Source organism: Trypanosoma cruzi, genomic scaffold (assembly GCF_000209065.1).
Source record: "Trypanosoma cruzi strain CL Brener 1047053516801 genomic scaffold, whole genome shotgun sequence".
Lineage (NCBI taxonomy): Eukaryota > Euglenozoa > Kinetoplastea > Trypanosomatida > Trypanosomatidae > Trypanosoma > Trypanosoma cruzi.
In genome coordinates, this window is record NW_001849551.1 from 111,435 (window position 1) to 124,448 (window position 13,014).

Here is a 13,014-nt window from a genome sequence, read left to right on the forward strand (position 1 = left end):
ACTTACAAAAAAACGAAACAAAAAGCCGAAGCGTGGGACGACCAGCGCACACACTCTCATTGCTCCCGTAAAGCAAAACACACACACAGAGGGAGAGAGAGAGGTCGCCCACTCAATGCAATGGAAACAAAACAGAAACAGTTACGGTGCTCCGTCCATGCAGCCAGGCAGGACGGCAGCGGTGCGTGTCGTGCAAAAGAGAGCACCAACGGGCCTGCATGGGTGTGCATGCATATATACAATGGGCACATTATTGTGTGTGCCTCGTGGGGTGAGGTGAGGGCGAGAGTCCATGCAAGGGGACACACACACAGAGAGAGAAGGACGAGTGTGTGTGCGGGCGGTGCACGGCTCTCTCTCCCTCACTCTCACGCGGCCACCACCGCAGCAGCAGCCGCACACGCAACAACAAGAAGAAGAAGCAAAAGAGGGGAGGTGGCGTGGGAGGCCGCGGTGCTGCCGTCACTGTCGCCTGTATTTGCGGTGGCATTTGTACGAAGGGCGTTTTTATCTTTCGCGGATTCTTCGCCACTTTCCGCGGGGTGTTCATGCTGTTGGTGTTGTTGGACTTGTGCTTCATCACTTTGCTGCTGCTGTTCATGATCTTCTTCTTCTTCCTCTTCTTGTCGTGTGTGTCCAGTGCCGGATGTCGTTCCTTCCGGTCCTTCGGGTGGCGAGGTGTCGTTAGCCTCTACTGCAGCAGACGTCTGATCTCCTGTTAAAGAGTCCCCTGTTGTGTTAGATGGATTAGTGCCTGGTGACCCCGCCTCACCATCACTGCCGCTAGCTGGAGTAGCATCAACAGGAGCGGAAGGACCACCAGGAGCAGCAGCAGGAGGTGCAGCAGCAGCAAGAGGAGCAGCAGGAGCAGGAGAAGGACCAGAAGGAACGCTGCCGGTGCCATGACCGCCAGCAGAAGTTCCACTGCCTTGACCTCCAGAACCGCCTCCGCCACCAGAACTGTCTCCACCACCAGCAGCCGCAGGAGCAACAGCACCAGAAGAATCACCAGAAGAAGCACCAGAACCACCAGGTCCACCAGCAGGACCACCACCAGGAGAACCACCAGCGTTGGAAGTTTCCCTTGAATTCGAATTGTTCTGTATTACACCACCAGCAGAATCTCCTCCATCCGAGGCTTCGACGGCAGTAATGGGCAGTACTGACCGCAAAGGCACCGTAATCGCAGTTTTATTACATCCGTCAGGCATGTGGGATCCATTCTCACCCAACACTCCCGACGACATGCAGCCACCCAGTGCGTTGGTGTCAACGTCCCTCGCATAAACACCGCCGGCAACGCACCGCAGCACGCAGAGGGCACACACCAGCAGCACACGGCCGGTCATCATCATCGCCATCACTCCTGTCACTTGCGTGCAGCCTTCAGCACAAACTAACCCCCGTCAACGCAAAAAGCAAAAGGAGAGACGAGTCATTCAGCCACGCACCGTCCCATCCAGCAATGAGAGTCACACACCACAACAACAATTGGGTGGGCACGGCTCAACAACAATCAAAACAAAAGAGGGGCGCTCCTCGCCCGTGCACCGTTCCTCACACTCCCACAGTCACCACTACTGTTATTCCCTCTCTCCTCAGTCCCTCACAGGCACGCCACGCTCACTCCAACACGCGCCCCTCACAGCACAGGCAGTCCGTCATGCGATCCCGCTGCGCCGCAACGTCGTGCCGCCCCTCCTCCCAAATCATGAGCGCAACGCCCAACGCGTACTGGCCCACGTGCTCCATGCGCTGTAATCACACACGGATCAGGTTGGCCGTCATGCACTGCAACTTGTCGTCCTTCTGCTTGGAGCAGACCCTCACACCCTCTCAATCCACAGCCTGGGTGCTGCGAGAGGCGGCCGAGTAGTGCCACGTGTCTGAAGATCCAAATGTACGGAAACAACGGCCACCCTCACTCCCTCACACATCTCCACTCCCTTCACTGTCCCGCACACAAGGGCGGTGTCATGGCGAGGAGAAGCCCGCTGCACAGCAAATGCACAGGGACACACACAATAGCCGTGCCATCCACGTCGCACCGCAAGTAACAGCTATGCGCCCAGCACACACACAAAAGCTGGGAAAAAGGGACGGGGCGTCACCAAAACCACGCTGCAGTCCTTTACTTCTCTCTTCCCCGGCGGATTGGCATTGCGTCCCACACCCACAGTGAGGCACGGCGCACACAGTCCGCTCCCTCCATGTGCACTCAGCAGGCCGCCGCCCAGTCACCCTCGTACCGTCGTAACGGGGAACAGAAACAATCGCCGTCGCGGACCATCGGTGCCACTGGCAGAAAAGAAGAAGTGGGGGCATTTCAACAGCGCAGACAGCAGAGGTACAGTCAACGGGACAAGTAGACACACAGTGACAGTGGATACGGTAACAACGGAAGCACGCTGCGGTGAGTTACCAAAGAAAAGGAAAAAGTGAGAGTCCGGCATGACCCTCAAAAGAAACAATTAGGAAAATAGATTAGGTCGTAATTTTATTTCATGCGCCACGCAACGCAATAGAAACGACCGGGTGCATACATTTTTCCCGCACAAGAAACGGAAAGTAAGAAAAAAAAAGATCGTACTCTTCCACCAGCCCACACAACTCTCCTCACATTTCATTGAGGCATCCGGCCTGTCTCTCCAATCCTCCTTTCGTGCAGTCCGTGGGACGCACAGCAATGAGGCCGGCACCGCGTGTGGGCAACAGAAACAAAACAAGAGGAGAAGCACGTCACCCATGACAGTGTGCAGCAACCGACCATTAAATAAAGAAACTGCAAGGATGCTTATCATTCCAGGAAGGCAACAAAGCCAACAGTAAAATGTAAATAATAAAAGAAAACACGCAGGGAACGCGGCACATGTTCTCTGCGAGGAGTCGCAATTCCACACTCTTCGGCTCACAATACCGCCACAACTCCACACACTCCAAGAAGAAGCAGCAACGCCCAATACACACACACACGCACAGTGCTGCCAACAGTTAACTCTCGCAGTGTCAATTTCGCGTCGTTGAGCGGGGCAAAGCAGTCGTGTAGACTCGCACCGCTCCCGGAATACTGCGCGGTGAATTTTCGTAATTGGGTTTGCTCTCTTGTCCAGAGGCAATGCGTTGAGTCAATCCGCCCGCATCACCCCCAGCAACAAATCCACTGCCTGCAACGGCATTTTCTGAAACGAGAGATTTGTGTCCAGTGGCGCTGCGCTCACTCACCTCGTCCGTGTTATCCGCAGCAACGTGTTCCCTGCCGCCATAGGTGACAGACACGATCCCGGATGCATTCGACGCCACTAATATTCTCGGACCGTTGGCGAAGGAAGGCCTCTTCTTGGATGCATTCGGGACCATCACTTCGTTCGGATTGCTGGCAAACTCAGGCCTCGTCTCGGACGTGTTGGTAGTCGTGTTGGATGCGGGACTCGGATCGACGGTGTTGGGTCCGTCAGCCGCCGCAGACCGTCGCCGATCCTCGTGTTGACGTGACGGCTCAGCATTGACTTGCGGCGCAGTTGTCCCACCAGATTTTGTGTCATCCTTCCCTTCACGGGGCGGCAACTGACAGATGCCCGTCTGGTCAGCATCGCCGCTCCGTGCAGGCGGATGGATGGTTCCATCGGGAGAAAATTGATGCCGCCACAATTCATAAGGGCCGGCGTATTTGTGCGCCGTCACATTCATCGTGAAGGCAACGGTGGCCCCTTCCTCTTCCGCTGCACAGCTGGCAGCACAGTTGCTACATGTGTGCACCGCATGGGCCACATGGCACACAGCACCCAGCTCACCATTCCTGCCATGCATGCGCACACCAAAGCCACTGAAAGTGTAATTCTCATGCTGAGCCTCAGCACTGGCAGCAGAACACTTCTTCCACGCCCACACACACACACGCGATAGCTCAGGCTGCCGTCACTCGGAGCACACGACACATCCACCGGCACTACCACCGCATCCGCATCACCAGATACATCTCCAGCACTCCCAGCAGCCGTCACACACACGGACGAGCAGCAGCAGCACAAGAGCGCAAGGACCAACACGGCGCCGCACCGTCACCATCGTCACCATCGCAGTCATCGTCACGCGTAGTGGAGTCGCTGGAGTCAGTCAGCTGATCGGTGAGGCAGAAGAAAAAGAATGCAACAAGAGAGAGAGGGACGGAGCACAGCGGATACAGCGAGAGGGAGCAGACAACATGAGGAGTGGCAGCAGTCCCAGCCGCACAGTTCACACACCACGAGACGGCATCCACGCAAGGAAGGCACACAACGCCAGCAGCCGCCCACCATGCAGGAGGAGACATCCACCACCATCTACCACAGCTCATCTCCACACCCAAAGGGAAACAGCAAAAACGCCGCGGCCACCACACAACGCACACGGAGCGAGCACCCACCACACCAGCCACATGCGGAAGCGAACCCTCATCCATTAGCGACGCGGCAGAAAACTTTCCAGCCATCCCGCCCTCAACGAGAAACGGAGCCCAACTCAACGCAGTCACACGCGGTGCATCACACCCGCAGGAAAATAGACTCGGGCTGCGCACTCCTCCCCCTCCCTTCTCCTCATGGCCACGGAAGAAGACAACAGCCGCCACACGCAACTGCCAGCATGCACCGCAAAAGAAGCATTCAAATCCACTGCAATGTGCATATTGTGGTTGTGTGGTTGTGTGTGCCTGCAGAAACACAAAACAAAAAAAAACAGCGACCAGAGCATGTGGAGAGACGCACAAAATGTACAGCGGAGGTGCATGGCGGAAACAACAAGAAGAAGGCCGCTCAAACTCATGACTGCACTGCAGCCCAAGCAATGGCAATTCACAAAAGATTTATTTAAAACCCCCCCCCAAAAAAAAACAACGTTCCCCTTCGTCTTAAATAAACCCCATCACACAAAATAATTATAAATAAAAAAAAGAAATCGTCCATCACTGTTCCACACAAATTTAAACAATCGCCTGGCTGCCGTGTGGCCACACCAAACTGTCCGCATTTATTTTGCCCGCAAAAGAAAATTAAAAGATATTTAAATGTCCTTCAACCGTCTGACCCTCCGCGTGTCCGCACATCGTTTATATTTCATGCGGTCATCTGCGCGTTGCTGCTCCCCTCAGCCCTCTCATCGGCGTGCGAGTGCGGCCCGCAGAGCACAGTCACTCGTGTGTGTGAAGGGAAGTGAGAGAAGCACGCAGACACGACGGGAGTCGCGTCACTCCATCGGGAGAGTGAGCGCAGCAAAAGAAAAGAAATCATCGGAGGGGAAAAGAAATGCTCACGAGGCCGACACCGAAGGGACTGCCGGCGCGAGAAATGCACACGCAAAGCAAAAAAAACATTACTTTAAAGAAAAACACGGCGGCAGGGTGTGGCTGTGTGTGTGTGTGTGGCGCTGCGGGTGTCTGCCAGCCCTGGCCGCAAAGAAAAAAAAAAAACAGGGAAAGAAATGTGTGCGCCGCCCCACAGGCCCTCGTCGCACGCCCACACGTCACGGCTCCCTCAGCGCGCCGTTCGTCGCGGCCCCTCCTCATGCGTGCAGCAGGCGAGGCGCACAGGGCCGTCGTCATGAGCGTGTCGGTGGGTGTGCGAGTGGAGCAGTTGGGCGGAAACACACGGCACCCTCGCAGGAAGAGTGCAGCAACAAACAATTAAAAGAGGGAAGAGTAGAAAAGAAAAAACGTCCATATTGACTGCCCCCAAAAGCAAAAAGAAAAAGAATGGTTTAGTAAAATATATAAACGCTCATAGAAGAAGCAAATTAAAAAAATTAAATTTAGAAAAAAAAAACAAGAAAAAATTTACGATGCTCCGCCCATGCAGCCAGGCAGGACGGCAGCGGTGCGTGTCGTGCAAAAGAGAGCACCAACGGGCATGCATGGGTGTGCATGCATATATACAATGGGCACATTATTGTGTGTGCCTCGTGGGGTGAGGTGAGGGCGAGAGTCCATGCAAGGGGACACACACACACAGAGAGAGAAGGAAGAGTGTGTGTGCGGGCGGTGCATGGCTCTCTCACACTCACTCTCACGCGGCCACCACCGCAGCCGCAGCCGCACAAACCACGAAACAGATGGAATCAGTGCGATTGCAGAACTCGCACACCGTCCTGCAAACCAGAAGTTTAAAAAGCAATATGAAACAAGAATTCAAAAAAAAATGGAAAAAACTTAGGCTTCTGCGGGAATCGAACCCGCGTCCCCGGATGACATTGTGAGCGTGTTTGCCACTGAGCTATAGAAATGCGGTCGCGCGACCCCTTTTCACGTAAAGTATTAATTTCGATCTTCGAACAATCGAGCACATTTGCGTTGTCCCCTGGAAAACGAAAACGACATGTTTAGGGTGCGCCGCCGCAGCGTGGTTACTACGATAAGTTCGTCATATATCTCTCGTACGGGGCCGCAGCCGCAGCGTGGTTACTACGATAAGTCGTCATATATCTCTCGTACGGGGCCGCAGCCGCAGCGTGGTTACTACGATTCGTCGTGTTGTATCCAACGTCCGGGGCAGCCGCTGCAAACTTGGATAATTCGACACGTCGTCCTGTATCCAACGTCCGGGGCCACCGCCCTACCATTTTTTATTTCTTGCAGCGGCCAACCCCGGCAGTAAGGACAAAAAAAAGAATCGCGTTTTCTTTAATGTTTTTCCTGTTTGGGGGCGGGGATCTTTGTTTTCTATGATTGTCTCTTTTTTTTTGTCTGTTCCAGGTTGGCTGTTAGGAGGCTTGATGTGCCTGCTGGGTGATCGCCGGCTTTTTTATTGGTGATTGCGTATTTTTGGCTTACCGGTGTGCCGCTCAGCGCCATTTTGTCTTACTTCTTTTCTGCTTATTGGGGCGTGTTGTTATTCGTCACGCGTCAGCACACACCGAGCAACATGTCAAAAAAAAACAAAATGCAGGCTTTTTCCCCCCTCGCGAGGGCCTCCGCAGCCACAATCCTGTGCGTGCGTGCATTCTCAGCGTTTTAAACACGGCATGTGTGTGTGCATGTGCTTGTGTGTTTGGCAGCGCCTATACTTGCGGAGCAGCTGTGCGCCACAAGAGAGTCTGAAGAAAGCAACGGCAGAGAGAGGCAGATAGCACACACGCAAATTACTCATATCATCACACACACACACACACACACGCAGCCGCGGAATGGGTGCACTCAACCACAAAAAAAAAAAGGAAAACAAAACAAAAAGCCGAAGCGTGGGACGACCAGCGCACACACACTCTCATTACTCCCGTAAAGCAAAACACACACACAGAGGGAGAGAGAGAGAGGTCGCCCACTCAATGCAATAAAAACAAAACAGAAACAGTTACGGTGCTCCGCCCATGCAGCCAGGCAGGACGGCAGCGGTGCGTGTCGTGCAAAAGAGAGCACCAACGGGACTGCATGGGTGTGCATGCATATATACAATGGGCACATTATTGTGTGTGCCTCGTGGGGTGAGGTGAGGGCGAGAGTCCATGCAAGGGGACACACACAGAGAGAGAAGGACGAGTGTGTGTGCGGGCGGTGCACGGCTCTCTCTCCCTCAATCTCACGCGGCCACAACCGCAGCAGCAGCCGCACACGCAACAACAAGAAGAAGAAGCAAAAGAGGGGAGGTGGCGTGGGAGGCCGCGGTGCTGCTGTCACTGTCGCCTGTATTTGCGGTGGCATTTGTACGAAGGGCGTTTTTATCTTTCGCGGATTCTTCGCCACTTTCCGCGGGGTGTTCATGCCGTTGGTGTTGTTGGACTTGTGCTTCATCACTTTGCTGCTGCTTTTCATTTTCTTCCTCTTCTTCTTCTTCTTCTTCTTGTCGTGTGTGTCCAGTGCCGGATGTCGTCCCTGCCGCTCCTTCGGGTAGCGAGGTTTCGTTAGCCGCTGCTGCAGGCGTTTGATTTCCTGTTGAAGAGTCCCCTGTTGTGTTAGATGGATTAGTGCCTGGGGATCCCGCTTCACCATCACTTCGGCCAGCTGAAGTATCAACAACAGTGGCAACAGCAGGAGCGGAAGGACCTTCAGATGAACCAGAAGAAACGCTGCCGGTGCCATGATCGCCAGTAGAAGTTCCACTGCCACCAGAAGCACCACCAAGAGGAGCAACATGAGCCCCTGGACCAGCATCAGAATCTCCAGCACCGCCAGCACCACCATCAGGACCAGGTCCACCATCAGGAACACCAGCAGAAACATTAACACCAGCGTCGGAAGCCTCACTTGAATGCGAATCTTTCTTTGTACCACTAGCAGAATCTCCTCCATCCGAGGCTTCAACGGCAGTAATGGGCAGTACTGACCGCAAGGGCACCGTAATCGCCGTTTTATTGCATCCGTCAGGCATGTGGGATCCATTCTCACCCAACACTCCCGACGCCATGCAGCCACCCAGTGCGTTGGTGTCAACGTCCCTCGCATAAACACCGCCGGCAACGCACCACAGCACGCAGAGGGCGCACACCAGCAGCACACGGCCGGTCATCATCATCGCCATCACTCCTGTCACTTGCCTGCAGCCTTCAGCACAAACTAACAACCCGTCAACGCAGAGTGAAAGCAACAAAAGACACGGCACAGTAAAAAACAGCAGCAGCAGCACGCATTTCATGAGAAATATTAAACCAATGAAAGTGAAAAAAGACACAATGCGCTGCAAGTAAAGAAAAGCACAGAAAACAAGGAAAAACAAAATTAAACAGGCAGCAATAAAGTAAAACAGTAAAAACACACAAAAAAGAGCTGCACAGTATGGCTCCAGCGCGCACGCCTCTATTCTCAACAGTGTGTCCACGCAAACAGTTGTGTGCGTGTCGTGCGTATGCGTATGTTTGGGATGCGTTCAACGTGACGGATGTGGCGCACAGCACGGAGCACACAGCAGGGAAGCGAAAGCAAAGGAAGCAAAAACACAATCATCATAATTGCTCTTACTTTATACATCGGACCACAGTGGACGCACACATGTCCCCGTGGCTGAGTGCTGGCACGCACAGCCCGCATGCACCTCTTCAGCCCACAGCGGTGCACGCCAGCGCGGATGCGGCGAGCACCAGCGAGGCACACACCCACGCAGAGCTGCTGAGGCTGCCGTCCACTTCGCGAAGACGTGACGGTGCGCGGGTGGTCGTCGTGGTTGGCGCCTCTGTATTCATGGCCGTATTACTTGGTGCCTCTGGCGCGGTGGTTGTTGTAGTAGTCGTACTCGCAGTTGGTGCGTTTGTCGTAGTCGTCGTTTTTTGCACTGTGGAATCAACTTTTGAAATCGTTGCGGATTTATCCGCAGCACTTGTTTTCGCTGACTGAACAGACGCAACTGATGCATCTTGACTGTTGGCATTCTCATTGGCTTTCGGAACCGCTTTTTCTCCTACTTTGTTATTGTCTTGATCCGTTGGTGTAACGACCCCTGGACCTGGGCCCTCGTTTTTACCTTCTGCCTACCGTCCGTCCCACTTATTCCCGGTTGTGGATCGGAATTCTGAACGGATTGAGTTAGTTTATCGCTACCCTCTGTCACACACACACGGACGGGCAGCAGCACAGGGCGAGCACCAACAGGGCGCACAGCAGACGGCACGTCATCATCGTGAGTGTGGTCGTTCAGTGGTGTGGAGCTGATCTGCACAGTGAGGGACATGGAGAGCAACAGGGGAGACGAGAGGTGCGGCAGACACACACAGAGGGCACACCACATGAGGAGAGGGCAGCAGCCAGGCATGCACCGTACGCCGCACACCACGCACGACACACACTCCAATCCACGGCAGCAGGCACACACACACAGCCCTGCCGCAACACCAACACACAGATGGAAGAGGGAGAAGCAAACAGGAGCGGCACACAAGGCTCCACCGCATGTGCATACGGCGAGAGCGGTCCGTCGTGTCGGCACCCCTCACGGAGGGTACGCACACACACAAGAGGAGGTGCAGCGCACACAGCAACACAAAAGCAAAGTAACAGTAAAAAAGGGGATGATCCCTGCACACCACGCGGATTGTTGGTCCACGGGAAGTGCAGCCAATATTCACCACAAAAACAATTCATTTTTCTTTGGCCTTCGTTCATATTCAGCGCACACCACTTCATGCAGGCACCGCCACCACCACTGCAGCAGCACGCGCAAAAATAAGCGCAGGGAATGGAATAAAGCAGGCAACCATTTATTTGTGTTTCAGTTTGGATGTTGGCAGATGCCTGCATGCGTTGTTCGTTTTGTTTTTGCGGAGGGCAAACCTTCATGCCTGGGTCGTGTGTTGGGGTTCCTGCGGTGTGCACAACTGTTTCTTTTCTCTTGTGAATTTTTATTGTGTTGGTGCAGCCAATAATTCAATTTGCGTTGTTCCTGCTTTCCGCTGGTAAAAGTGCTGCAATAGATGTTTGTTTTTCCTCCTTCGTTGCTGTGGCACCTGATTCCTCACCGTTTATTGCGGTGGAAGTGAAAATATGTGGGTGGACTCCCACACACCAGAACGCACCTTCGCTCCTATTTATTGCTGCACAGAAGGGCATGTGTGTTTGGCGGTGCCTCGACCACATATTCCTCTGGGCGTACATTCCCCTGCAGGCTGAGGGCGGATGACGCTCCGTCGCGGTGCACTTCTCTCGCATGCCGCCCACTGTGGTTCATCATGCATCACCCTCTCACACATACCGTGGTGCCACACCGTCGATATTACTGCAGCCGCTGTGATTCCGCGTATTTCACGCATTTGATTGTGCCACAATACATCCGCTCGTGTGGCCGCCGCATCCAAACAGCGGTGCCCAACACCGTGAGCGGCAGTCCACATCCTTGCATGTCCCAACGCAGTGGTGTTTGACTGTCAGCCAGGCGTCAGACAACAGGAGAGTCTTGTGCTGGCAGTACAACACACGGAGCTGCAGTGAATGACTCGGGCGGGGACGCATCCATTTGTCGCAAGGCAGTGAAAAGGAGTCGGGCAAAATAATGCCGGCTGCATTCACGACACCACATCCACAGCCAAAGCATGCGACGTGATGTGTGTTTCACTGGTGCTGTGAAATGCCTGCAGACGACGTCACTAGTGGAGGCATGCCACCCATGATCAGCGGACAGACAATAATCGGCATGGGAGGCCACAAAAGGCAGCAACGACGCCAGCAGCAGGAGCAGCTCTCTCTGTTGCCTCCGAGAAGCAAATATTCCACCAGCCACAGCTGACAGTGCCATCGTGACGCTCCATGCACGTCGTGGCTGCGTCAACACATCCTGTTCCCTGCAGCGCCTCAAAAGATGCCTCACTCCGTCCACTAAGTGCATCGATGTGGGCGGTGCCTGGGCTGTTCGTGAGGACCACAACGATGCGAGGGTCACCGAGTCGCAGCATGTTTGTTGTGACGTTGTTGCATGGCACCTGCACACACACACGCAGCGCCTGCATTCCTCTCTTTTGTGTCCGCCCTCCGCCGGAGTGGTCACACACACGGGCAGCAGTAAAATCACTTCACCCTCGATGACACAAAATCAACACAGACATCCCTCGCGACGCAAAGATCTCAGTTGCCAGCACGGGCCTCCTGCCGCTCTGCCATCGACGCTGAAACACGGCACAGTGCACGCACTTATTTCCCTCGTGTGCAGTCAGCCGTTTGCTTCACACATTCTTCGATGGGCTGACGTCCACAAATGCACGCCACAAATGCCACGGTGATCGCACACGCTCTTGCGATGAGCGTCGGTGTGTGCATGGATCCGCTGCTCACACGTGCTGGCAGGCAGCCCGCAGCCGGTGCCCTCGTGCCAGCTCATCGGCTCCAGCACGGAAAAGAGAAAATGGCCTATTCCCGATGCACTTATTCCCGCCAGCAGCACCAACACGCTGGTCGCCAGCCGTCATTCCTCAGCACATCCAGGAATGCTGAAAAGTGACGTGGAGCTGCCAGCCAGCAACGCCACAATCCCCGCACACATGTCGGCTCCACCAGAGAAAACACAAATTACAAGCGACACCCCTCACATGTCATCCGAACGTCATTCCGACACACCGCGACACGCCAAACAGAAGTATTCGTCACTCCATGCACCTTCCCACACAATCAAATAGTCCAAGCACCACGCACGGCAGCAGCCCACACGCGGTCAAACAAATGTTCTTCACATCAGTGTTGCCCACGTGCTGCAGTGAGAAGTAAACAAAAGAGACGAGCCGCCAAACCCCAAAAGAGTGCCGCGACTGGCCGCAAGTCAACGGAACGCAGCCACTCAAATGAATTCAGTCCTAATGCCCTCGGCCTCCCACCTTCCCCAACAAAAGCTGCAAAAGACGCAGATCAAACACCCCGTCAAATAAAGTCGCTGTGCAACAACAAGTGAAGCCGCAGTGCCTCCTGCTGTCATCCGGGACCGTTGTGGACACCTTCACGGGAACAGACACCCACCGGATATTACGAACGGCGCTGTACACCTGCGACGCATCCGACGCTTTGGGAGGCACGTGCCTCACTATCACCAGAGACGCCCACGCGCCGTCGGACGCCCCACACAACCAATGACGCAAGTATACGTCAGAGTGACAACGAGGCATCCGCTAGCAATCACACCGCAGGCATCATCGCAAGCAGCACCAGCAGCGCTGCAGTCAACTGTGGGGTGCCATGGACCAACTGACGCCTGACGTATGTAGAAGAAAGAGCGTGGCGGCTTTAGAAGGATACGAGTAGCTAACACTTCCTTAACAGGATGAAAACAGTATGGAAACAATAAGAAAAATTCAGGCGTCCACAGTCAAAGCAAACCGCCGATCAAAGAAAAACATAATGGATGCACTCAAACACAACACAAGTAAAACAATACAAAAAAACAAAAACAAAAAGCCGAAGCGTGGGACGACCAGCGCACACACTCTCATTACTCCCGTAAAGCAAAACACACACACAGAGGGAGAGAGAGAGAGGTCGCCCACTCAATGCAATGGAAACAAAACAGAAACAGTTACGGTGCTCCGCCCACGCAGCCAGTCAGGACGGCAGCGGTGCGTGTCGTGCAAAAGAGAGCACCAACG

At 54.3% G+C, this 13,014-nt stretch overlaps 3 protein-coding genes and 1 pseudogene across 3 annotated transcripts, besides 7 other annotated features; all 4 read right to left on the reverse strand.

Annotated features, from left to right (window-relative positions):
• Window positions 1–13,014: part of a sequence feature (areas not merged during assembly with more than two copies in the genome that could not be assigned to a particular haplotype) that runs on past both edges of the window.
• Window positions 369–1,361, reverse strand: Tc00.1047053510627.80 (mucin-associated surface protein (MASP), putative; the record flags this gene model as incomplete). The annotated part of the gene is made up of 1 exon (XM_813532.1): window positions 369–1,361. One exon carries the CDS (start codon window positions 1,359–1,361, stop codon window positions 369–371), a length of 993 nt encoding a protein of 330 aa, XP_818625.1.
• Window positions 821–871: a microsatellite.
• Window positions 922–1,068: a microsatellite.
• Tc00.1047053510627.90 (uncharacterized protein) lies at window positions 3,007–3,807 on the reverse strand (the record flags this gene model as incomplete). The annotated part of the gene is made up of 1 exon (XM_813533.1): window positions 3,007–3,807. One exon carries the CDS (start codon window positions 3,805–3,807, stop codon window positions 3,007–3,009), a length of 801 nt encoding a protein of 266 aa, XP_818626.1.
• Window positions 4,906–4,928: a sequence feature (AT_rich).
• Window positions 5,764–5,795: a sequence feature (AT_rich).
• Window positions 7,121–7,144: a microsatellite.
• On the reverse strand, window positions 7,545–8,483 carry Tc00.1047053510627.110 (mucin-associated surface protein (MASP), putative; the record flags this gene model as incomplete). Its single annotated transcript, XM_813534.1, has 1 exon — window positions 7,545–8,483. The coding sequence occupies one exon, from the start codon at window positions 8,481–8,483 to the stop codon at window positions 7,545–7,547; it is 939 nt and encodes a 312-aa protein (XP_818627.1).
• Window positions 7,779–7,807: a microsatellite.
• Tc00.1047053510627.119 lies at window positions 8,998–9,576 on the reverse strand (annotated as a pseudogene).